This window comes from Pogona vitticeps, chromosome 3, assembly GCF_051106095.1.
Source record: "Pogona vitticeps strain Pit_001003342236 chromosome 3, PviZW2.1, whole genome shotgun sequence".
Lineage (NCBI taxonomy): Eukaryota > Metazoa > Chordata > Lepidosauria > Squamata > Agamidae > Pogona > Pogona vitticeps.
In genome coordinates this window covers 74,529,574-74,556,593 of record NC_135785.1, presented here as the reverse complement: position 1 = coordinate 74,556,593, position 27,020 = coordinate 74,529,574, and the positions used below count along the sequence as shown (strand labels likewise).

Sequence of the window (27,020 nt, the reverse complement as noted above, 5' to 3'; positions counted from 1 at the left end):
GTTATAATGGTTTTCAAAGCAATTTGTGACCTACCTGGGAATAAGCTCAAAAGAAGACAGTAATACTTCTGAGTAAGCATACATATGCTTGCATTATTCTTAACTCAAGCAGTATCAAAATCACGTGACTGAATTTTACTGCATTTTGATCACTATTGTATGAAATGTACCATCTGATGCTTTAAAAATAAACCTCTTATCTTTATCTTTTCTATAGCTTTCAATAAAAGATGCCTAGAAAGCTGCCTGCTTCCAAAGCTGTGCATTCTTTTCCAGTTAATACATTCTTTAGGAAGAAGGGAGTAAGTGAGACAAATTAATTGGATAGCTGGTCCTATCTATATCCTGTTTTTGAGGCTTGGTTTATTAGTGAAGCAGGCCATGGATAAAGCATCTACTCATGTGAATCTTTTGCATGCAACCCTGTCATTTTCAAATGCTTGCCATGTATTTCAGACCATTCATGTGTACCATTAGTATGTCTCCCTGTGGCAGCCTGGGCAGGTGTGCTGCTAGTATGCCAATACTACAAGCAAATGTACAAGCATTCAGTGCATCTGAACTTAAAAAGAGGCCCAAAGAGAAAAAACAAGAAAGCAGGCCTTCTCAGCAGTGGCCCCTCGCCTCTGAAACAACCTCTCTCTCCCCTCCCCCTCCCCAAAATGTGTCTGGCTCCCTTGCTCGGTGTTTTTAAGAGCCAACTCAAGACCTGGCTCTTTAGGCAGGCCTTCCCTCCTGTCAAAACTTAATTTATTGTTATCCTTATGGTTTAAATGTTGTTATTTATTTTATTATTCTTTATACTGTTAGCTGCCCAGAGTAGACTTCAGTCTAGATGGGCAGGATAGAAATTAAATAAAAATAAATAAATAAATAAATGTTTCAGCCCATACGAGGGGTAATCAGTGACCTCCATCACCTATTAGCCCCAGTCAGCATGGCCAGTGTTCAGGGATGATGTCAGTTGGAGTCCAACACCACCTCTGTTAGTCCTTGAAATGTGCTGGCCAAAGCATATGTAGAGTTAATACAGCAGCACTGTATCTCCTTGAACTGCCAATTGCTGACATGCTAACTGTACAAACAAATAGATCAACACATGTTCACTCACATCGGAAAATGACTGAGCATTCATAAAAATTGTACATAGATAAATTCTCAAGCAGTGGAACAATATTGAAAAATAGGTTCTCCCTGTACCAGCATTGCTATTGTTTTAGGGAGTGATCAAAAACATTATTTTCCTATCCTGGTTTTTATAATCAGATGCAAATTTATTTCAAGGTTATGTCCGCTGCCTTTACTCTGGTTGTTGTCTTTTATTTAATTTTACATTCCATGCACCACCTTGAAATCTAACATGACAAAGAGCCATATAGAGAGGTTCTAAACAAATAAACATAAATAATTCCCCCATGACTCATGTTAACATATAAAATGTAGTCAGAGCGAGACTAGAAATGGGATGTGTTGAGCAGGGAAAAATAAGATCTTTAGCAATAACAGAAATAAGCAACCTGTCAAAAATTGTGGGAATTTGATCTCAAACTCCACTTATGATGGATCTTAATACCTTCCCTTGATTAAGTCAGCAGACAAAGGTCTGTATGTGTGTTTTGCAAGTGGATTCTCATGTGTAGAAAAGGTAAAGTGGAGGTCTATAGTGTTTAGTCAGAGGTATATAATCCTCAGGGTTCTTTGTTCCAGCCCAGATAAATGCACTCAGCTGTATTCACTGCAGAGGCTACAATTTCTTTGGATAGCCCCATCTTACCTCCAGTCCAACTTCTGAAATTGCATTGTGGCTTTTCCCCCCTCCCAAAATACCACACTGGGTTGTTTAAAGGGTGTAAAGAATCCCCTTACATGCTCATTTGTCCAAATAATTCAGGAAGGTGAACAGGACAATAGGAAATTAGAAGTGAAAAAAAAAAAAGAAGAGCCATAATGTCCCATTAATCCCTACTTTGGGATGGTTTTATCAGATGGAACAGGAAAAAGTCTCCCCTCCCTCTTTCCCACCTCTACACTTACAACAATCCCCAAAGGGGTGACAGTGTCTGTTGCTGTGAAACAACAGATTTCTGGGTAGCCTGCATAACTAACTTGTAAACCACCCAGAGAGTGCTTGAAGCACTATGGGACAGTATATAAGCAGCACACTTTGCTTTGCTTTTGTGTCACATTGAAAACTATTTTTTTTTTTTTGGTAGCATTGGACTTCTGTGGATTACACCCAACGTCATCTGGTCCATGGAATACTACCCAGAATTTATGCTGAGCGCAGTATACCTGGTTGGAGGTGGGTTTATAGAAAGAAGGTCAGAAGGAAACTACACGCAGAAGGTAGTGACAGCGATAATTACATACATTATTAACTTTGGCCATTCACTAAGCTGTCGCTGATAGCATAAACATCCTGGCACTCCTTAAGCCAATTAACATAGGCAGTGAGATAAGAAAATTTATTCTTATTCAAGCCTCTGGTAATGGACTGAAGCCTTCTGATGAACTGTAATTCAAAAATCCCTCACCCTAATCTCTATTTGAAGTTTGTTTGTTCCACAATTGTTAATTTAAGGCCAACAGCAGGGTGTCCTGGGAGACTGACATTTGCTTTCAGAGGTTTGTGAATATTTCCATTTCCAACACCAGATATATATTCAGCTATCCACTGGCAAAGACTGAGATTGGCCTATTTACCCTATGTTGAGTGCAGACAGGCATTGCTGAGGCATGTGAGTATACATCATATTGGAAGATGAACAAGCGAATAACCCCCCCCCACACACACACACATACACTACAGCTTCCAGAATCCCATAAGCTGCATGCCCACTGGGTGTTGTAGTTTTAACAATGGAACTCTCCTATGCTCTGGAGTGACATAACACCACCACCCCCATCTCCGTCAGGGAGCAACCAAATTAACAAAAAATGTGGTAGATCCTAACATTTGGGGCAGGCTGATTTGCATCCCCCCCCCTGTTGATCTCACAACACATTAGGAAATGCAAGTCAGCTCACAGTCTCTACCCATCTATAGCTTCCCTTCTACTGGAGAGGTCTCTGCTTTTAAAAATACAGATCCTATTTTGGGGATTTTATTTGCAAACCCCCCTAAAAAAAATTACCTGTGGCTTGTGTGACTGGGAGGGATTGGGCTGATTGTATTTCTATCCAGCATTAACCTATTATTCCTTCCAGCCTTTGAATTCAAAGAGAAGCACACGTCTCCACTGAGTGTTTCTTTCTTCTCTTTAATCTGTTGGTGGCAGTTGTTTGTTTGCTGATGATCTGTTTGGTTGGTTGCTAATATGCAGGAACTAAAGAAAGCAGTATACACATCTTTGTAATTTCAAGCAACTCTAAATAAAGAAACAGTTTTTATTCTTTCTCCTATAAATGTTTCAGAGTGAGTTATTGAGTCTTTAATGAGAAAGCAGTGTACTCTGAGGAGGTTATAGCTACAATTCTCCTGTACTTCTACTGTGTAGCAAAAGGAAGTTTTACCTGAAATTCAAAACTCTGAAACACCTTTTGCTTTGCTTCAGGTGTGCAATTGCTTGAACCAATGCAGAAAGGGAGAACGAGCCTTGGCATACACTCAAAAAAGTGGTGATTTGCCAAAATCCTCCCTCTCACCTCTTGCTTCTTACCTTATGAGGGAGAATGAGCACATAAACACACAAACATAAAGCAGTGTCATCACACTTTGTCCAGAGCAAAACAACTCTGAAAAATGTATATTATGCTTATGAAAATGAAGTTTGAGCAGTAGTGTGCTAAAAGTCATCCTTCAACGTACATCCTTCTCAGAATTTAAAAGATGTTTTCAGATTACAACTAGGGGATTTTTGAAACTGCAGTTCAAAAAAACCCAAAAACTATTCCACACTCTGATCCTTCCGCTGCACAAGAGGGCAGATGTCCAATGCACCATTAGTACAGTTTTTCAAAGCATTGTCAAAATAGTTTTTCATGCACAATGAGTCATTTACGAAATGAATGATAGTAAAACACGTGTGTGCGTGCGCGTGCGCGTGCGCATGCGCGTGTGCGCATGCGCATATGTGCTTAGCATTATGGTAGCTGTGGGATGAACTGAATAAACCATTTGTTGCCATGCCAATAAGATTTCAATATTGTGCAAGGTATTTTTCCTTTCCATATGTATGACACTGACACCCACACATATGCTATGAACAACCTTATCTATCATGCATACATGAAATTCTTCACTGAGTCATTGAAATGAAGGAGCAGTATAGCACAGCATTTTGTAAAAAGTACTCAAGTAATGGTGATTGTTATGCGATACCTTGTTGATTGTTAGTGTACTGCATGGACAAATAGCCTAAGCAAGAAGGCACAAAATCTTTTGCTTGCATCTTGCTCAGCTATGGCTCACGGGAGGACCTTAGGCAGGCTGCTCTCTCTGAGCCTCAACCCCCATCTGCAACAGGGGGATAATAAAGGCTAAATCAGATGTGACATTACGTGGGTGATGGCAATGAATGTCTCTTTTTATATTTTAAATAGCAATGGGAGGACAGTCAAGATCAGGACCTGATTGTAAAGAAAGAATTAACTATTTTCTCTACTTCACAGCACTGATGAAAATGCCCCTCTGCAGCTGCTATTTGTCCCAGGATGGAAGTACTTTTGGCATCAGTAGCAGATTAACTTCTGGAGTGAACAGTACTTTTTGTGTGTATAGTGTGTAGTGTGTATAATGGTATCACTATTCAGTCCCAGTTATTGACTGCTATTTAAAATTTAAGAAGTAGGTACATTCTTCATGATCATGCAGTTAACAACTTATGACGCCCTAAAGCCACATAGATAGCGTTTTTCATTTTCTTTTTTAGAATGCTTAACTCTGTGTCAGATTGTAATCAATTAGTAGTGTGTGATTTGATTTTCAGGGCATGAAGAAAATTTATTTTTAAGCCACTTAACTTTGCAATAGCATGCAGTATGATGCTAATTTATTTGTTTTCCCTACGCTGCAAAATGATGACAATTGTTAAAAAGGCAAAAAGATTTAAGACTAGTTTCATCTATTGCACATTTTGGGGAATTTTTACTCATAATTTCATAGCTGTTTATTTTTCTTTATGATCCTAATAAATCCTGGGGGAAGAAGTCTCATCAATTTCATTAACACTTGGTTTGTCATCTGATCATTGGGCCAAACATCTCAGCTTTTCTTACTTAGCACAGCAGCTACACTTTACTCCCTTGAATAACCAAGAGTTTCAAATGATGGGGCAATCCTGCCTCCATGTGCAAATGTACTGCTTTCAGCTAACTGATATTGCTAATGTATTCAGAATGGAAAGAGGAAACCCAGTAAGCATACTAATAGCACAAATGACTTTATTCAGCTCGTCACATCTTAAGTAGGCATTTGCAGTAATTATAGTGGTTAGCACTAGGATAAACTCATTAAAATAATAATAATGTGGTTAAATATCCAAGGGAACCTCCTGTAATTTTGAAAGCACATATCAGAAGCAGGTATATTATCTTTCATCCATAAGTCTTTCCAAGCAGATTTAAAATACAATACATGTGCACACACCTGTGGCATAAAATAAATCGTCTAAGCTATGCTCTACTTCTTGAAGCATGTAATTGTAGAAGGGATTGCCGTGTTAGTCTGAACAAGCATTATGTTGTTGTTTAGTCGTTAAGTCATGTCCGACTCTTTGTGACCCCATGGACCAGAGCACGCCAGGCCCTCCTGTCTTCCATGCCTCTCGGAGTTGGGTCAAATTTATGTTGGTAGCTTCAGTGACACTGTCCAATCATCTCATCCTCTGTCGTCCCCTTCTCCTCTTGCCTTCACACTTTCCCAACATCAAGGTCTTTTCCAAGGAGTCTTCTCTTCTCATGAGATGGCCACAGTACTGGAGCCTCAGCTTCAGGATCTGTCCTTCCAGTGAGCACTCAGGGTTGATTTCCTTTAGAATTGATAGGTTTGTTCTCCTTGCAGTCCAGGGCACTCTCAAGAGCCCCCTCCAGCACCACAATTCAAAGGCATCAATTCTTCGGCGGTCAGCCTTTTTTATTGTTCAGTTCTCACTTCCATACATCGCTACTGGAAAAACTATAACTTTGACTATGCAGATCTTTGTCGACAAGGAGATATCTCTGCTTTTTAAGATGCTGTCTAGGTTTGTCATCGTTTTCCTTCCAAGAAGCAGGAGTCTTTTAATTTCATGGCTGCTGTCACCATCTGCAGTGATCATGGAGCCCAAGAAGATAAAATCTGTTACTGCCTCCGTATCTTCCCCTTCTATTTGCCTGGAGGTGATGAGACCAGTGGCAATGAGCTTCCTTTTTTTTGATGATGAGCTTCAGACCATTTTTTGCACTCTCCTCTTTCACCCTCATTAAGAGGTTCTTTAATTCCTCCTCACTTCCTGCCATCAGAGGGTATCATCTGCATATCAGAGGTTTTTTATTTTTTATTTTTTATTTTTATTTATTTATTGTATTTATACCCCACCTATCTAGTCATTTCGACCACTCTAGGTGGCTAGGTTGTTGATATTTCTTCCGGCAATCTTAATTCCCGTTCTGGATTCATCCAGTCCTGCCTTCGCATGATGTATTCTGCATATATGTTAAATAAGCAGGGAGACAATATACAGCCTTGTTGTACTCCTTTCCCAATTTTGAACCAATCAGTTGTTCCATATCCAGTTCTAATTGTTGCTTCCTGTCCCATGTATAGATTCTCAGAAGATAGAGAAGGTGGTCAGGCACTCCCATTTCTTTAAGAACTTGCCATAGTTTGCTATGGTCCACACAGTCAAAGGCTTTTGCATAGTCAATGAAGCAGAAGTAGATTTTTTTGGCTCTCTCTTGCTTTCTCCAGCTTGCACTTCTGGGAGTTCTCAGTCCACATACTGCTGAAGCCTACCTTGTAGGATTTTAAGCATAACCTTGCTAGCATGTGAAATGAGTGCAATTGTATGGTAGTTGGAACATTATTTGGCACTGCCCTTCTTTGGGATTGGAATGTAGACTGATATATATAAGTTAGTTTTTAAGGTGCCATCACGTTTTTGTCTCCTTTTTGTACTTTTCTTTGCTTTTACCTATACAGTAATCTTAAAACATAAATGTGTAGTTGACAAAAACAAAACAAAGCTTGCAATGATGTAATACAAATTATTTTCTAATTTGTGAGCCCAATATTTGAAACTTCCATGTATCTGAATTTTTAATTTTTATCGTGCTTTGAGTGGATAAAAGTAATTTGCCACAGTGGAAGCCCTTTGCCCCCCCAGATGTTTCAGTGTTCAGTTTTCTGAAGCTCAAGCCAGCATGATCACTCATACAGGTTTGTGACTATTTTAGCTGAAAACATACAGAGGGCTAAAGGCTCTCCAGCATTGGTATATAGAAACCAAGATTGTGTCTCAAGGGCAGAAAGTATCTTAAACAACCCTCTTGCACCAGAAAACCTAGATCAACCTCTCTATGGGATGAGGTTTTATCAGTGTTTTTATCAATGTTTATTATGTGTATACAGTGTCTGGCAATAAACATATAATTCAGAAATCTTACTTTTTAAAAACAGAAACAAAAAGTGAAAATAACCCTAACTACTGCACATGCAAGGCCTGCAAGAAGGATTAACTTTGGCAAAAGATATTGGGGCTGAGTGTGTGAGGAAACTGAGTGTGGCTTAAATGATAAAATATAAGAAATAAACGTTCCTATTACACAGCAGATAAAATGGTTCAAGTACTAAACTACAGGCTAACAGGAACCTCTGGCAAAGCCCTCCTATGATCTTCTGTGTAAAAATGGACTAAGCTATTGCTATTGCTTAGCTAGAAGTGTGAAAGCTTTGAGGGCACAGGAGTTCAGGATGCTGAGCCAGAACCAAAGCTGGAATAGGATAGGAACCAAGCACACTACAGTCTATGTCCTTTACAGGGCTTCCTAAAGAGGGAAAGCTGTGCAGAATCCAGACACATATTTCTTAGAAATTCAAATATAAGTGTTGGGCAAAGAAAAGAGACCATGGAAGGAAGATGAGGTCTGGGTGTCTGCATGTCCATGGCTTAATCCTCTGATCTCTTGAGAGAAGTCTTAGGGCTCAATTTCATTGACAATAAAACCTGTTGTTGTACCAGGTTCTGCTTTAAAATATATATACCGGTATTTTAAATTTTACCATAAACATAAGATACATGCCAAGCAGATTTTCTGCTCCTCCACCAGAGGTCCATTGATTTTGCAGTGCATGTACATAGAATCGATTCATTCCACATGAATTCCTGCTATCTAATATAGCACTATACCAGATAGCAAGAAATAAAAATGAAAAAGAAATAAAAAAGAAAAGCATCATGCTTGCCAAAAAGGCCGGGCCCCACCTGATCACTCGCCCCCTTACCTGCCCGATTGCTTGTCTGCGTCCCGCCTGTCTGCTCTTCATCACACATTTTCTGGAAGCTTAAAGAGCTCAGCTACTCTGGGAGTAAAGCCCTGAAGTTCATTGAATTACTTTGGACCTGTCCTATCTCAATCTGACCTTCTGCCCAGGGTTGCTATTAGAATGAAGGAAAAGTGACACATGCATTGCCTTAGCTTATTGAAGAAAATGTGAGGTATGAATGTGAATAAACAAATGGAAGTAAAGAGACTTCCATTCAAATTTGAATTAAATGTGAACTTTCTCATGTGCCTATTTAAAACCCTTGCTTTGATATGGAAATTAACACATGAAAACTTTAAAAAGTGAAATTATGGATGGGATTTTTCACCTTGGTTTTTAGTGTCATAATATAACATATGTTTAAATGTCAATATAAAATTAGATTTTTTAAAAAAATATCCCTTTCAGCATGAATGTAACAGATTTTTTTTTGCTTTTTCATGAATAACAACATTAATTCTTTCCCACTAAACTTGCCATTTCTGTTCTCAGCCTTGCCTTTACCCAACATGCTATCTTTCAGAATAAAGAAATATGTACCATGTGGGAAGTAAGTGAACAGAAATTATAAAAAAATGGGGAGAAATCACATTGTGATGACTTTTCCATATTAAAAGGGGTAGCATAAATTAAGGGTGCGGTCCCTCTGCCTATTTGAATCGATTCCTGTTCTGACTTTTCTACATCAGTATTAAGTCATACAGTATAGAAATTGATAGCTATGTTCACTTTGACTTAAATTAATTCAGTTTATTTCTGGTAATTAAAATCAGTTTTGGTGGCTACACAGATAAAATCATCTCATTTCTTTTCTTGTTTAGCAGCACACTGTTTGTTTCCTTTTGGCAATTTTTTTTAAAAAAGGTGATATATCACTAAATTGATGTCTGTCTTCATCAGAGAAATTATTCTAAACATCACCAAAGAGCCACTTTTTGTCATATAGATTGAAGAACAAAAGGAGAGAAGCACTGAAGAGGAAAGCACAAGTTAAAATAATGTTTCATTGTCAGAAAGGAGTAAAGTGGGATATGGTTGTAATATAGAACATATTTATGAGGGTATAAACTCTTCACATACAAAAAAAGTTTGTAGTCACAGTGCATTAAGTGATGCATCAATAACCATTTTAAAAAGGATGTTTTAAAACTGGAGTGGCAAAACCGTGATGCCAATGACACTCAAGATCAACAAAGGCATTAAGTAAATCAACAGTAGTGTTCACAACCATTAACTCAATTTGAAACAAATCAATTTACAAGTGAGATATTTTTAAAAGCCCCTGCCAACTAACTTTTAAAAAAAATCATTTTGCAGCCTAAATAAATTGTTTCCACCGGTGCATCATGTACCTTTGGAATTTATAAAATGATTAAAATAATGAGTTTAGTTTATTTTTTATATTACTGTATATGTAAACCACCCAGAGTAGATCCGTTCTAGATGGGCAATCAATCAATCAGTCAATCAATCAATCAATCAATCAATCAATCAAGCAAGCAAGCAATCAATCAATCAATCAATCAATCAATCAATCAATCAATCAAATAAATAAATAAATAAATAAAATGCTTAAATTAATATAATTGTGGTTCTTATTCCCAGTGAGAGCACACCGTCAACTAGAGATGAAGTGTGTGTGTGTGTGTGTGTGTGTGTGTGTGTGTGTGTGTGTGCACGCATGTGTGTGTGTTTAGCAGCATGCGCATGCGCAAGTGTATAATCACCATCTGCTGTTGGATATTTTTTTCTCAGGAACTAAGACCAGGAAATCACGTTTTGTCTTAATGCCAAATATTAAACAAAATAATTAAAAGGTGGGAAGAAAGACCATCACCATGCAGAATGTTTATTTTAAAAATATTAAAACCAGTCTATAAAACTATAATTTGTGTTTTGTGTAGACTCCTATTCAACAGCACTCAACTGTCAAATTATTTGGTTATGGAAAGCTGAAAGATGCTATTTATGATTGGAGTGCTTTCCTTGTCACTGTGGTAACACTTTGCTGTGGATCAAAGTTCAGCTGTTTTACATCTTTATTACCACTGTTCTTAGTCCAAAGTTTATGAGCATAAACCTGCTGCCAACATAAACGCCAACGACAATAACCTCCACCTCTTACAATTTGTGGATTTCTCATTAAAGGAGTGAAGAATCAAACTGAGAAGTGTAGCGGAAAGCTGAATCGAACTTCATTTGGGCAAAACACTTTACCTTCTGACAAAAATGCCATCCAGGAGAAAATCTCTGATGTTTGCTTCTGCCTCCATCACCAGCCTCTGCTCCTTTGTGATAGTTTGTCTTGTTCTTGCAACCAAAAACTGGGTCTCAAGTGAGATTAGCTACACTGAGGGAAATTCTACAGTGAAGATAATGATTACATATGGACTTTTTGAAGGATTCTGCTCAATAGCTGTAGTTGAAGGAATTGGTAAACCAGACACAAATTTCCAAGGTAAATAATTATTGTGAGTGAATGTGCGTGTTTCGTTGAATCCAAACTTTCTTGGTTCATTATGAATCACAAGTCATGTCTATGTTTATACATTGCTTATGCATTGCCATTTTTATGGAAGACAATAAACTATTATTAATTTTATAGAAGACAAGAATGTCACCGGGAAGCAACAAGTTATAGAATTAAAAACGTAGATGCAGGTGTTTTACAAATAAACCTTTCAAAATCATCGACAAAATTGTTACTCTAGCTAGAAGCATTAAAATGATAATGAAGGAGGAAAGTTATTTAAATCTGGAAGAACAGTAACCTATAGATAATTTGGTACTATTAGACAACCCTTAGAAAATACTGTATTGCAATGATAGAAATCTCTCAGGGGCTGTTTAGCTTCAGAAACAGGCAAGTAAATACTGTAGAAATGGAAATATATACAATTGTGCATAGTGTGGAGATTATACAGATTCCCCCCCCCCCCCGTTCTCTTAGTAGTAGAAGCTGGAATCACCCACTAAAACTAAATAGTAGGAGATTCAGAAGAAAGTAATCTTCAAGTAGCACATAGTTAAACAATGAGGTTTATTACTATATATGTAGCAATGACCAACAGTTTGTGCAGCTTTAACTGGAGGTTAGACACATTTATGGAGAACAAGGCAATCCATGGCTGCTTGCCATGATGACTACTAGCTGCTTGGCCATTGTGTGCAGAGAAGGCTGGACCAGACATACCTTTGGGTGGATCTAGCAGATCTTCTTAGGTCACAGTATTTATTGCTGTGGCATGCATTATTGTAGTAATGGGCACAGCTCCTAAAATTATAATGGACATTTCACTAGAGTCTACATATGGAAACCTCTAACACGAGTTCTAGAACTTCCTTCATGCTCTTAAGATTATGAAGCTAAAAGCACTGGTTCGGTGTAATATTCCAGATAGCTGATCAGTCGCATGAACATTCATGTGAGCACTGTCATGTCACAACAGCAAGATCATACAAGGCTGTCATTTCTCCGAGAGAGATTTACAATATTGGCATACGGTCATTTTTCTAGAGCTACATTACAAGTAGGTTGCTTGTGTGATCATTAATTAGTACAAGTGAAGCAGCTGCAATATGATGGAAATTTCTCAAGGGCATCATCATTTTATGGTAAAATGCCATAGCTGCTTTTTTCAGATGTATGCTCCACATATCTAGGCTCCACCTTTTGTTTCCTGCATGCTTTTGTTTCCCACATCCTTGGTTGTCTTCAAATTGTTTACTTATTTATTTTCCTGATTCTAAAGGACAAAGCTTCTGAAATGCTAGATGGATGCATACTAAATGCATCTCAGTGAATAATTGACACACACACACAGAGAGATTTAAATGGCTAAAATATGTTCACACAATCTTGTCAGATCTGAAAGGAAATGCATACAATAGACTGTTGATACACATAATATTTCTCCAATAAATACTGTACTATATTTAGCAAATTAAGCTGGGCTTTGAAGAACTATTTTACTGAAATGATCAAGGAGCTGTGACAGTTCCTATGAAAGTAAAATATGCTTATAACATTTGGGTCAGCTTATGTTAGAGAAAACATGTGAGTTACCAAGCATGTATACAATTGTATATAGTACAGAGAAAGTGGATAAGGAGTGTTTTTGGGGGATTGTTGCCTATATGGGTAGCTTTCCTCACAATGGCCAACTTCTGTTTCATAGATAATGGGTTTCTGCAGACCAGTTGTTCTGTGACATCTCCAGGAGATGGCTACTGCTGTCCTATCCTCATCGTGGGCTTCTCATAGGGATCTGGTTGATCATTTTGGGACCAGACCTTTTTCTCATCTCTGTTCTTCCTCTTATGTTTGTTACTTTGTAGAAAATGGTAGACAAGCTAAAATGAGTGGTGCAAAAAAATATTTCAGTGTACAGTAAATAAAATCCCTTGCTGAGACCCTTCCTTCCTTCCTTCCCCATTTCCAGCTTATGCTGACCATATGAATGAGCAACCTCCAAATGTTCTATTATTAGCAGCCCTCTTACTTCTTGCAACACAAGACCATGGCTTCTTTTATTGAGTCATTCCGTTTCATATTTGGACTTCCTCGTTTACTGCTGCCTTCAACTTTTGCTAGCATTGTTGTCATCTCCAGCATGAATCGTCTCATAATTTGTTCAATCACAACAGCCTCTGTTTTGTCATTTTTGATTCCTTATACTGGATAGTAATCTGCACATTGCCTAACAAACTGTTTATCTCTAAAATCTTTGCTATTAAGTTTTGGAAATTTGATACTTTGTTTCAGTGTGAAATTAGATTTTAGATTCCCATAAAAATTTATTCTGTTTTTGTTGGAAAAGATGATGAATTCCGGTCAAAGAAACTGAATTGGTTCAAAACATTTCACAGGTTTAGTGTCCAATTAAAAACTTTAATAAAACAATAAAAGATCGACAAGGAAAACATGTCCTGTCATATTCAGGATTGTTGTTGCTATGTGCTGTCAAGCCACCCCTAACTTATGGTGACCCTATGAACAAAAAAGCTCCCAAGTGTCCTGTCCTCAACAGCCCTGCTCAGCTCTTGTAAACTCAAGCCTGTGGCGTTCTTCATGGAATCAATCTGTCTCATATTTGATCTTCCTCTTTAACTGCTGCTTTCAGCTTTTCCCAAGTATTATTCTCTTTTCTAGTGAATCCAGCTTTCTCATTAAGTGCCCAAAGTATAACAGTCTCAGCATCATCAATTTTGCCTCCAGAGATAGTATTTGCAATGCTCTTCTCCAGCACCATATTTCAAAAGGATTAATTTTCTTCCTGCCAGCTTTCTTTACTGTCCAGCTTTCATATCTGTACATGTATTGGAAATACAATATTGCATTGGGAATACAATAGTGTAGATGTTCTTGACCTTGGTCTCCAGTAACACATCTTCACCCTAGATTATCTTTTCTAGTTCCTTCACTGCTGCCCTTCTGAGTCAAAGTCTTCTTCTGATGGCTTGGCTACAGTCTCCGTTTGGTTTTAGAATTAACCAAAGTATACAAAACCTTTCACTATTTGAATTTCTTCACTGTCAATGTTAAAGTTGTGTAGTTCTTCTGTAGTCATTTAGGTTTTCTTAATATTCAACTGCAGTCCTGCTTTGGTACTTTCTTCTTTCACTTTTCCTAATAGTCATTTCAAGTCATTGCTGTTTTCTGTCAGTAAAATGATATAATCTACATATCTTACAATACGGATATTTCATCCACCAATTTTCATTCCTCCTCCTTCTGAATCTAGAATAACGTTTTATATGATATGTTCTGCACACGGATTGAACAGACAGGGAGATAAAATGCACCCATTTTGTTGCTGTTTAGTCGTTTAGTCATGTCCAACTCTTCGTGACCCCATGGACCAGAGCACGCCAGGCCTTCCTCTCTTCCACTGCCTCCTGAAGTTGGGTCAAATTCATGTTGGTAGCTTCGATGACACTGTCCAGCAATCTCGTCCTCTGTCGTCCCCTTCTCCTCTTGCCCTCACACTTCCCCAACATCAGGGTCTTTTCCAGGGAGTCTTCTCTTCTCATGAGATGGCGAAAGTACTGGAGCCTTAGCTGGTGCCTTTGCTGAAACTTCTGTCTCTCTGTATTCTGCCTAACTGTAGCTTCATGCTCACAATACAGGCTATGCACCAAGACAATAAAGTGCCGAGATACACCCATTTCCTTCAGAACAACCCATAGCTTCTCATAATCACATAGTCAAACTCCATTCTGAAGTTCCAAAATCAGTTTTTCGTAAGACCTCACATTTTATGAAAGTTGCTAAACCATTGTTTTCTGTGCATCACATCTCAGTGTATTGTACTGGGCAGCCATCTCCCAGGTAGAATGTCTAGAGATTCTTCTGTTAATACTGGGGATTGAATGTGAAAGCAGAATGAAGCCGTGCTGTAAAAACTATGCCGTGTGAATTAGACAGATGACATTATACAGCAGTTCTCAAGTGGCAAGGAATTTGCTGGCAAGAGCAATTTTCTTCTGCATTAAATGGTCAGTTAATTAGTAGCCTTACAGCAAACGAACAAAGACCTTTGATATTATCCTCAAAATTTATTGTGGAGTTCTACTCTGCTAAACAGTAAACTTGATCTTCTATTTAACTTTCTGAATGTTAACAGTGCAAAGCACACAAAGCTTGATCAAAGTCACAGAATCTTAATAGGCTGCCATTAACAATTTATATGACATCATAAACAACCGTGCCTTCTTCAGCTTTGCAGAACATAGACGCAATGAACTGGCCCAGACCCAGAAACTGTTAAGTCACCTCTCAGTATTTTTAATTTATTTTGTTCTATTCTTAAACACCTACCAGATAGGACTTGAACTGCATTTTCAATACTGTCTGCTGAGAAAAGAAAAGTGGCATTGACTGTTTCATCTTCTGTGTTTCCCCGAAAATAAGACAGGGTCTTATATTAATTTTTTTGTTCCAAAAAACGCATTAGGGCTTATTTTCAGGATGTTTTATTTTTTTCATGTACTTTATAGTAATCTATAGATTCAAATACAATCATGTTTTCTTCTGGTTGCTGCACAGTGGTGGAGGTTTTTTTCCACTTAACTGGGGCTTATTTTTAAGGTAGGGCTTATATTACGAGCATCCTGAAAAATCATGCTAGGGCTTATTTTCAGGTTAGGTCTTATTTTTGGGAAAACCAGGTAGCTTCCATTTAATGTGAAATAAACCTGTCAAAATATAGATACCTCTGTCTTAGCATTTGTCAGAATACTCATTGAAATGAAGGAAGGAAATCAGGAACATGGCCAAGCTAGCCACTACTGCACCCATGCCAAACTGGTTTCCAGGGCCAATAATCATTCTGCTAGGTAGATCCTCTGCTGCAACTCCCTTTCTGTCCGCCCGTCCTTGAAAATCAAAGGAGGAACACCTTAATCTCTGATATTGCCATGTGTTGTCAAGTCACTTTCTACTTACAGCACTGCTATGGATCAATGACTTCCAAAACGAATTAACAACCCTGCTAAGGTCATGCAAACTAGGTATTTTTTTATTGGGTAAATCCATGTCATGTTCAGTTTTCCTCTTTTTCTACTGCACTCTACTTTCCCTAGTACTACTGTATTGACTTTTCTAGGGGCTTAAGAATAATTCATTTGTCTTTCTGACAGTCCAAACTGTACATTAACCATAATGTTCTTTTCCAACACCACATTTCATGGATTTTTTTTCTTGTCAGTTTTCTTCACTCCCAGCTTTCACGTTAGTTACATAGTAATGAGATAGCATAACACAATACTATGGTTAATCTTGGCCTTGAGCTGTAACAGCACATCCTTTTACTTAAGGAATTTTTCTAGTTCCTTCAGAGTTGCCGTTCCAAATTCCAGTCCTCTTCTAATTTCTTGGCTCCAGTCTCTGTATTGACTAAGGGTGGAACTGAGGGTATAGAAAAGCTTTAACAATTTTGATTTCTTAATTAAAAGTTATCTAGTACTCATGGCTTTGGCCTTCTTAGCATTCAACTGCAGTCATTTTATTTTTCAACTTTTATCAGTCACCGTTTCAAGTCACTGTTGTTTTCTGCAAATAATATGGCATCATTTATATACCTTAAAAGTTTTGTGATTTCCCCATCATTTCCCACTCTTTCTGAGAATCTAATCCAGCCTTTGAATACTGTTCAAACATACATGGAGGTGAAATGTATCCTAGTCTGATACCTTTGCCAATAAGAAACTATTCTGTTTTTCCACATCTGACCTAATAGCACCTTCTCATCAAGATTATATTAGGATAATCAAATATTGTGACACACAGACACAACATCTGTATCTTTTCATGGTTAACATAGTTTAAAGCTTTACTATCATCTGTAAAGCCCACATTAATTTTCTCTGAAGTTTTTGGCACACTCTAGTAGCTCATATATATTTGCAATATGACCTTTAGTGAATCTTCTTTTTATCTACAGCCAGCTTGGACATCTGGCATTCTCACTTCATACATGTTAATCTTTGTTGTAGAATCTTGAGGATCACTTTGCTTGCTTGGGAAATCCACGCAGTGATCCTATAGTTACAACAGTCATACACATCTCCTATCTGTAGGATTGGAATGTACTTTTATTTTTACAGAGCTCTCTGTGGCTTGAAATTGGTTTATTAGTATCCCATTTAGTTCCAGTGATGTATTTATTCCAATTGTTCTGAAAGCAGCTTTTGCTTCTAACATTGAAGATTCTTCATCACAGGATTCTTGTTTAAAGGAATCTGCCACTCTTGTACCTGCTCTACAGAATTCTTCTTTATGTTGTTTTCACTTAACTTTATTTTACCCTAACCAGATACAGTGTTCCTCTGTTGACCTTTTAGCACCCCTAATCTTAGTAGTTTTGTCTCTCTCTCTCTGTGTGTGTTTTACTGTTCCTTTCTGAAGACATTCTGGGTCTATGCAGTTTGCCCAAGGCTACACAAGCTGGCTCTTCTGGGTTGCACAGTGGGGAATTGAACTTCAAACCTCTGGCTCTACAGTCAGATATCTAACTCACTGACCTATCTCTCTCTCTATCTCTCTATCTCTACGTATATGGCCAGAACTATATGCGTGATAGAATTTGGTTTGAACGTGAAGTTACTTTCATAATTTCATATAACATAAGCATTACTGCGCTTTAGAAAAGAAAGTATGGTACCATTTTAAAGTATGTCAGATCATCTGCCAAGTAGAAGAGCCCTTCCTTCTCTGCAGGGCTTGCTTGTCCAGTGGGAAGTTGGGCAGCAGAAGCAGTGAGAGTGATAGCAACAGTGGCAGCAGCATTGGGGGCACCTCTGACAGCTGGGGAGACCCCTCAATGCCGCTGCTGCCCCAGCCATTGCTGTCCAGCCACCCGATGGCCAAGCAAGCCCTGTGCAGGAGGGTGGCCAACAGAGTCCTTGTCTGCTCCATGTACAATGAAAACAGAGCTGTTGAATCAGACCCCACTCCCTAGCAGGGAGCAACATTGCTGGAAGCCATTGTTGGGAGTAAAAACCTTACTGTGGGTTAAATATACCTAGAAAACTTAGTGAAGGCATGCCATCAATTGACTTGATGGGATGTAATTATATTATGAGGCAGATTTCAGACTTGTGAGGTCTACTTAAGTATTTTATCAGAATCCGTACCTGTAGCCAAATCCTGGTGATAAACAGAGACACAGCTGGTGCCAGTAGACAGAATTTAGATAAAGAGATAGAGCACACAGCAAATTGTTTTCAACACAGATCTGATCTCATTATTGCATAACCCTGCAGCTTTCTTTGTTTCAGCAGCTTCAGTGTGCTTCCCACCCCCAGATTCTCTGTTACTGTTCTTGTCGGGTGCTAGGTTATTATTGTTGTCAGCCAAGTACCTGAAATACTGAGTATACTTCTGGGTAGTAGTCATTACAGTTGGTGAGTTTTTACACTTGAACTCAGTTTACATTTGAGTAGCCATGCATGTAAGTGTGTAAGCCTCTGGGGTAAACTACAGAAATAATACAAAGATCACATGGAAGGATTGGGAAAAGACAGATGAAGTAAATGTGAACTGGGATTTCAGTCAACTTGACTGAATAGCAGGCTGTACTTGTAGGTAAGGATGCTCTCTGGGGAAATTAAACATGACAGATCATATCTAGTGGCAGCTTTCATGAGCACCTACTGTTTCTTAAGGAAGATTGCACATTTTTAGCTCTTTACATGTAAACTCACAGAAATCAGTTCACATGAGGACATTTTTTTATCAGAAGCACCGATTTATGTATCTTCTGATACCAACTCTGATTTTTTTTTCAGTTTCAGATATTCTGGAAAATACCAAGCTAAAGAGCATCAACATCGTGATTATCGTTCTGCTAGTATTTAATTTGTTCAGTCTCTTACTCAGCTCTGGTTTTACATGCTATAATGCCATTAGCAATCCTTACCAAACGTTTTTGGGTCCTATTGGGGTCTATACCTGGAATTCCATATCTGGTAAGTCACGTACATTGCAGTATATAATATCTGCAAAAACATGATAATGTGGTATGTATGTGTCTAGCAAATATATCTGAAAAGCAGAGGCAGGGTGGGAACAGAAAAAGGAAATAGCCAGTGGATTTATTTGTTTATTTAGTGTTTAACATTGCAACGATCAATTTATGTAACATACAAGGATGTAATCCGGAAGCTGTCTTAAAATATATTTTAAAATGTAAGACAAAGTTATGAAATGTCCATATGAAGACCTTCATAAATTCAATCCTCTGCACCAATAGATCTGAAAGCCCACAAAATTAGTGAAGAAAGACCACTAACAATGGTGAATCACAGTGACAGATCATCTCTCCCCCTTATCACAATAATACACCCAAAACAAAAGCATGCTGATCACCATAATCACCCAAACGTCTGAAAAGGACAAAAGCTGATTCCACAGCTATAAATACTCAACTATCCAACAAACTGCACCAGAGCACAGACAGAATTTTGACTACTGTCCTCTGAAGATGCCGGCCACAGAGACTGGCGAAACGCTAGGAAGAAAAACCTTAAGAACATGGCCAAACAGCCCAGAAAACCCATAGATATCTTTTGATTTGTATTCTTGCGTTGAGCAGGGGATTGGACTTGATAGCTTCATAGGCTCCATGATTCTATGATCTCCAAAGAGGGTTCATCTTTTGTTTTCTGCTGCATAGTTATATACCTTCCTCCTAGTCTGCAACTGCTTGAGGGACGCTGCCAGGCAAAGGGAAGCAAGCTGTTTTCTCTCCTCACCCTTGTCGCTGCTAGTGAACTCAAAGGGGAAAGATGGGAAGCACTGACACAACAAGGAAGGGGGGGAGGGCAGAGTGAGAGACTGGGACTTAAAAAACCCCAAAAAACTCTTGACTCGTTACTTACGGTAGTAATTTTTCATCATAATATCTGGCAAGTGTCACCAATTATTTGAAGAGAGATGTGTTAGTGATATGTTAATAATGCTTTACCTTGTCAACAATGGTTTTAAAAATACACTTCAAAAAACAAAAATGATACAAATCCCCAAATGATGCTACTATAGCTACCTTTTACAAGAAGTTAATGAATGTTACTCATTGCACAAAAATCCTTACAAATGTCCCCTTCTGTCACTACCATGCTCTCTAGAGGGAGTTTCCAGTCTGCATTTTCCCCAGTAGGGCTTATAATAATAGTGTGTTTGTATGCGCACGTAGGAGCTATTTAATCTGGGGAAATAACAAGAGAAAACATTAATCCCTCTTTCTCCAAAACCACTGCTCTGATCAAAACCACAGCTCTCAATGGACAGTTCTTTCTAAACTGGCTTCTAAAACTGTTCAGCTGCTATTTCTTAATATGAAAAAGTAATGTGTCATTTGTTGGTAAGTTATTACATGAAAGCAGCATTGTTGTGTACTCCTGACCCCACCAAAAACAAAACAAAACAAAAAACCCAAAAGTAAAGAAAAACAGCATTAGAAAGATTTCTCAGCTTTCTGCACAAACTAATCCATGGCCCTGTTTTCTTTTTCTTTTATTTATTTCTCCCATTTTCCATACAAGAAAATGCTAGAAAAAGAGAGGCTTCATGCCCTTTTTTGCAGGTGAGCCCTCTGTAGAAAAGATGCCCCGTGTGCATAGAACTGTAAGAATCCTGCACAGTTGGGTGCATCTTCTGCCCCTTTCAGGTGAGTCCTAGCCAGGGAATATGTCATTCTGTGCTAGAACTGTAATAACTCTAAGCAGTTTGGTATTTCTTCCCAAAAACAGAAACAAAAACAAAAGCCCCAAAGCCTACCACAAAATGTCTGAGAAACCTCATGAGACTTCTTGTGAGGTTTCTTGAGGGTGGAGGACTCACTGCAAGGAGAAAAGCATGATGTTTTTCCTTATCTCTTCTCTAAATCTGAGAGGCTATGAGGAGCCTTCCTCTACTTCCAGCCCCAAAAGGCAAAGATTCCCCATGGCATTTTTAGTGCAGTCGTGTCTGACCCTAGGGAGCGGTGCTCATCCCGTTTTCAAGCCATAGAGCCTAGAGCGTGTCCGGAGACAGTTTCTATTGCCACGTGGCCAGCGTGACTAGGAAACACCATTTTACCTTCCCACCGAGGTGGTACCTATTTATCTACTGCCATTTGCATGCTTTCGAACTGCTAGGTTGGCAAGGAACTGGGACAAAGCGACGGGAGCTCACTTCATCGGGTGGATTTGATCTTACAACTGCTGGTCTTCTGACCCTGCAGCACAGGCTTCTGCTGTTTAGCCCACAGCACCACCATATCCCACTTCCAGCCCCAACCAAGGGAGAAAAGGCAGACAGACAGTGGTGATGGTGAAACTATCTGACACGATCTTGGGAATGATCAGTTACTTATTAATATCGAGAAGCCTGCTACGACAGAGGGCTGCGATCACAAGACCTAATTACAAAACTCTTGCATCAAGTCTCTTGTCTTGTTGCCACCTCTCAAGAACAGCCCGAAACAGTTTTCTCCATAAGGCAGAATAGTAAATGGCACCCACCTCCCTCTTTCAGCCAAGTCAAGGTATACAGTATTGTAGCCAAAGACTGTGAAGGTATTTTGCACATGAGACAAAGATCCCAGAAATATTTCTTCCCCCTTCCTGGTAGTGAAAAATGCAAAGCTAATGAAGAATATAACAATCCTTAGTACTTTCCTCACATCCAAAATCGTTTGTCTCAGTCAATTACTTCATTTTGCCAGATAGTTTTTCTATACGTTTACAAAAGCTGTCATTCCTATTATCTGCTCCAGAGCTTGAAAAAGTTATTTATTCTTAGAATCGCACAATAGCCAAATTAGTTGAAGGATTCTGGGAGTTCTGTAGTCCAAACAAGTAAACTTTTTCAAGCTCTGATCTGCTTTGCAATGGCTGATCTTCCATTACTAATCTTTGACAATTTAATTGGCCCTAACAAGGGTAATGTCCTATTATGGGTTTTGAATTTTGTTTCTCTAAAAGACCAATACATCCAACCACTTATGATCTTGACCTGTGGTTATTACACCATACAAATATTCTGCCCACATAGCAATTGGGAGGGTAAATATGTTACAGGCATAGGCACATGATTGAATCTATTGACCTATTTTGCATTTTCCTTTTCCTTTATTTATTTATTCTTGGTTAAAGAAATCATAAGGTTAGTTTAGTTTAGCCTTTAAAACTAAAGTGAAGTAGTAAAAGTAGGGCAAAACTTTGCTAAGAGAGAAAAAAAGCAATACATGGGGTGGGATGGGGAATGGGTTTTCAATATTTATTGTAAAGTTGTGAAATGTTAGACTGTACAATGAACTCCATCAAGCACATCCCCGGGGATATAACCCTTCATTCCTCTATTAGGCTTACATCTGGTTTCTTTTGATGTATTTTGCTATCCTTCTGATCTTTCTCCTGAAATAACTCCATTTCTTACACTGAATATGTCTCAGGAGACACTTGCTTTTTTGTAACAGAAAGCTTTGGACTAAAAGAATTTATTCAAGGGAGTGGGAAATTGCATAGCAAAATACATCACTACTTGGTATGCTCCATTCAACAGCTTTCCCCAACCTATCACTCTCTAGGCATGTTAGACTACAACCTCTATCATTCTCAGGCCCTAGTAACCACATTGCCTTACTATGGCTTGTAGTTGACCACATTTGGAAGGACTCGCATGCAACATTCAGCAAATAGAAATATGGTTCCAATAAAGGGTTGTTACATTGCTTTTCTAGTGTGATCCATCATGTGGACCATGATGAAGAAAATCAATTGGTAACAACCCTTTATTGGGATTATCCAAAACTTCCCTTTGGAAGTGATTTGGTGCCAACACTGGAAGATTTCTAAGCTATTCTAAATGCTTCTGAATTTCACCCCTCAGGGGGTGAAATTCAGAAGAGATGTTCATAATGTCTGGGGGTCTATGCTGGTTGACAGTGCCTAAGAAAGAATAGTGTGTCATATTGTAAAACAAACAGATTCCAAATGTCTGTATGCCCATTATTGCTATACTTAACCTCAAGAGACAGGAGAATTTCACTGGCCACTTTAAATGATCAATATAATAAAACAAATAAAAAAACACCACGTGTGTGAAACAAGCCTTAAAAGCCCTGCCCTGACATTTTTTTTTGTTATGCCATCTTGGAAATGTGTTGTTTTGCAATTAATTCTTATAATTGTATTTTTATATAAGTTATATTAATATGTTAATGTATTAATGTGTTTTTATCTATGTAAGCCGTCCCGAGTAGACATTGTCTACAGTGGCAGGGTAAAAATCTAATAAATAAATAAATAAAATAAACCTGGTGTTTCCTACTAGTCAAAATTGGTTTCAAGATGGAACCACAGCTCTAATTAAGCGCTGCATTTAAATCTCTTGAAACAAGGTGAAATGTTGCATATAGTTGTTCTGCATGGCTATATCACAATGCGGAAATAATGTGGTGAGGATGGGGTCTGCTTAATTTTCGAATGCCCTCTAATCACAAAATTACAACGCTCCAAGGCAGCTAGGATTGAGAATAAATGAAAGTTTCAGGCGTCAGAACTGCAGATTTCGTAAAGGTCCCTCTCATTCCCCTCATAATTCAAGCCCTTTGGCTGGTGTTTGTTCACAATGAAATAAAAGAATTATGTCTATTGTTGTCCCCTAAATAAGAACAGAAGCGTTTTCTTTTCTACTTTTTAGGATTCTGCTGCCTCCTGACCTTGATACTGTTTCCAGTGAATGTGGAAGTGAACCAACTGTCTTTGTTGGCCATCAGACATTGCAGGCCTTTAAAGGAGTCCAAACACTCCAACACTTATGGATATTCATACTGGATCATACTACTTATAGCCCTTTTCAATGCTGTCACCATCACAATAATTGTTTTCTATCAACGTGCCTGGAATTCAAAAAGAAAGGAACGAGAAAGACCGACAGAAATTGCACCAAAAGATGGCATTTTATTCTAGTGGCCTCTGTTCTTTCATTTCAAGAGCATGTTAAAGCAAAGACTTAGCCATCAGTTAGACATGTGGCCTATGGACTCATAATATGGGAAATTCTTTGAAAGGTTATTACCCAAATTTATAAAATTGAACAACAATGTTACCATGCCACCAAAACTAACAATGGAAATTCAATATGTTATGTTTAAGTAGTTATTTCTTAAGCTATTGTAATGTATTTCAGTTTCCTTTCATAAATTTATTTCTTTAAGGATTCATCAGAGATCTGTACGATTTGTGGGTCTTCTTATTTTACTTAAAAATTCATTCCGAGGTAGATTGTTGTATTACTCCAACACTTGCTCCATTGTCCATAGGTTGGAAATACCATTATAAAGGCCAAATACAACTATTCAAAAATGTGTTCTAGGCTGTTGCAAAAAAGCACTGCTCCACATGACTCTAGATTTTGTTTTATAAAAGTATACTTAAGAGAAGGGGGCCAGTGGGGAAAATCTATGGGAAGGGGAGGAAATTTGGCCAGTGGCGAACAGTTTACCCAGCTCATTCATCTCACCCACAACCTATTGAAAATTATTAACTATTGAAAATCATATTCTTTCTGAAAGCAATGCAGTGATCAGGCAGAGCCTGAAAAATAGTTTTTAAGAATAATGGCCTGTGCCCGATATGAAGAGGAAAGAATCACATAAGCATTTCTCCCACTCTGACATTCACTCCCCACAATTGCGTGACCAATCATACAACTGGTTGCATTACCACATTGCATCCAGTGTGAAACCTGGCATGCAAAGGGAAGCGTGCCAGATCAGGATAAATGCTTACATGGCTGTCATTCTGTTCCTTGTTTTCTGCAAACCATATTGACCTATGGATATGATGAAGTGCTGAAACTAGCCATAACTGAGCAGCTATAGGATGGTCTTCTGAGTTTCAGAGTATCATTCTACACTGTTTAGTTCTGGAGAACTACAACATATCAATATATTTGTACTTCTTGAAATTCACTGTCCACATTTTGTGGACAGTTTGCATATTGTTTGTAGGTAGACTCTTAAATGGCTTTTGAAAAGAATTAGACAAATCCATACATATATGTGCCCCCAGATCTTCCACGTGGAGAGGGTGTCAAAGAGACCCATAGGGATGTTCATAAGGGTGGAAACAGAGCTGATTTTTAACACAATTTTATTAGTATGTTGAAGCATGGATTATTTTGACAAGGAATAGTTTTATATTGATCAGAAATGAGGTATTTTACTGTTCTGCCATGGGGCTCAACAATGACCAATTGTATGCAAGTCCTGCTTACACAATTTGGGATCTTTTGATTGGCTGCCTTCAAGAAGAGAATAGATGGGCATTTAGCCTCATGTAGCCTGAACTTGTAGAAGAACTTGTTACTTAGATTACAGCTCCCAGACATCCCTCCCCCCCTGCTCTGGTTAGCATTAGCTATGTTCTAAAATGTGGATTTAGCAGGGTTCTTTCTATGCATTAAGAAAAGTGAATGGTTTCTAAAAAGCAGCATAGGGATTGTTCAGACAGGCATTTGTCCCACTGTTTGGTGTGTTGTGGGGGTGGATTAGTTTGGCCTTTTTTCTGGTGATCACATGATATAATGGCTAGAGCGGACCAATTTGCCCCCAGAGCACCCCAACACACATCTTTTGAGTCCCTGTCGGGGCGTCTACTTTTTTGATGCAGCTGTCTATGTTTCCAAGGTTCCTTCTGGCGTCAATTTCCAGTATTGTGAAGTGACTCAATAAGCAAGACACTTCAGGATATCAGCAAATTAAACACATCCCCTGCTCCTCTACTTGGGGGCAGGGGAAGTGAAAAATTTTGCTTGGCTCTGCTAAACCATTGCTGTTGCACTGAATCACTTAGGTTAAATAGAAAAACATTGTTTGCCCTTGTGTGAAGTGTCAATAGAAAACATGGTTGGGGTCAGTTTCTCAATTGGAATTACACTCAAAGAAAAACAAAAAGTCTAAGTGATTCAATGCATCAGAAATGGTATAGCACAGGCAAAAATAATAATTTCATATCCCCTGCAGAGGTGTAGAGGAAATGTTAAATTGACAGTCGAAGGAGTTGAAGCATTGCTTGAGGTTGATACGCTATTTGGACGTGAAGATTGCACCAAATAGCATATCACTTCTCCCCTTGACTTCAAGCAACCCTATTTACATCACATCAGCCCACACCAAAAGGGGCAAGATTAACATGTCCAAAGTTGCAGATCAGTCTGCAAACAGAGGTTGCTACAGGACAGACCTGCCCTGTTACTAGACAGAAAGATTTAACAACTTCAGACAGCAGATTTTTGGGTGTCATGTGAGAATGACAGAGGTTCTGTTATTAACTTGCAGTGACTGCAAAAGTTCATTTTTGGTCTATAAATATTGCTACTAAGCTTATTTTCAAAATCAAAAGCTTTCCTGTATGGCCCTTTGTATCACTGTACATGTGGCATAAAGTATGTTCATGGGATGTAGCGCTTCAAGCTGATCACTTTCAGAAAGGAGATTGTGATAAGCATTTCAATCCGTGCTCAAGATGATAACTACATGAAAACATGGAATCTCCTGAGGTTTGTCCACTGCTGATAGCAGTCTCTTGCTGATACACAATTGCTGGAGCTGTGCCAAGCCACTTACTTTCAAAGTCCCTGATGTGGGATCTCGAATAATACAAATGCTCTCTTTCAGTGATAAGGTCTGATTGTAGATTTAGCCACATTGCATACTAGATGTTGGCTCAGCAGAAACAGTAACAATTGCTCACTGAAGCTCACTGTGAAAATTTCTGCAGCTCAAGCAGAAGTGAAAAATGCTTGGCTGCGTACCCATTTAGCTTGTGGGTACAAAAGCATCTGATTATTGTAGCTTGAACATCTGCAATGGCAAAAAAAGTCTTGAAACCATCTATAACCCACAGTTATCTCTCAAAGAGTTTATTCAATCCCTCATATGGAACTTTCCTCAGTGGATTCATATGATTCAGGGGTGATGAACCGCCAGAGCTGGGGCTGGATCTAGTCCTCCTGGATCCCAAGTACTCACTCTGGGCTTTCACATATAGCCATGCCCTATTCCCC

At 38.6% G+C, this 27,020-nt stretch overlaps 1 protein-coding gene across 1 annotated transcript; it reads left to right on the top strand.

Annotated features, from left to right (window-relative positions):
• Nucleotides 1–1,039: 1,039 nt before the first annotated feature.
• CLRN3 (clarin 3) lies at nucleotides 1,040–26,129 on the top strand. The gene is made up of 3 exons (XM_020791537.3): nucleotides 1,040–10,922; nucleotides 18,755–18,934; nucleotides 23,652–26,129. Exons 1-3 carry the CDS (start codon nucleotides 10,694–10,696, stop codon nucleotides 23,918–23,920), a joined length of 678 nt encoding a protein of 225 aa, XP_020647196.2. The 5' UTR covers nucleotides 1,040–10,693; the 3' UTR covers nucleotides 23,921–26,129.
• The last annotated feature ends 891 nt before the right edge of the window (nucleotides 26,130–27,020 follow it).

What these genes read in the sequence shown, in the direction of transcription:
- CLRN3 (XM_020791537.3), top strand. Translation starts at nt 10,694, where the DNA reads ATGCCATCCAGGAGAAAATCTCTGATGTTTGCTTCTGCCTCCATCACC. An exon ending in ACCAGACACAAATTTCCAAG is followed by an intron (nt 10,923 to 18,754) that starts GTAAATAATTAT and finishes TTTTTTTTTCAG; the next exon opens with TTTCAGATATTCTGGAAAAT. An exon ending in TACCTGGAATTCCATATCTG is followed by an intron (nt 18,935 to 23,651) that starts GTAAGTCACGTA and finishes TCTACTTTTTAG; the next exon opens with GATTCTGCTGCCTCCTGACC.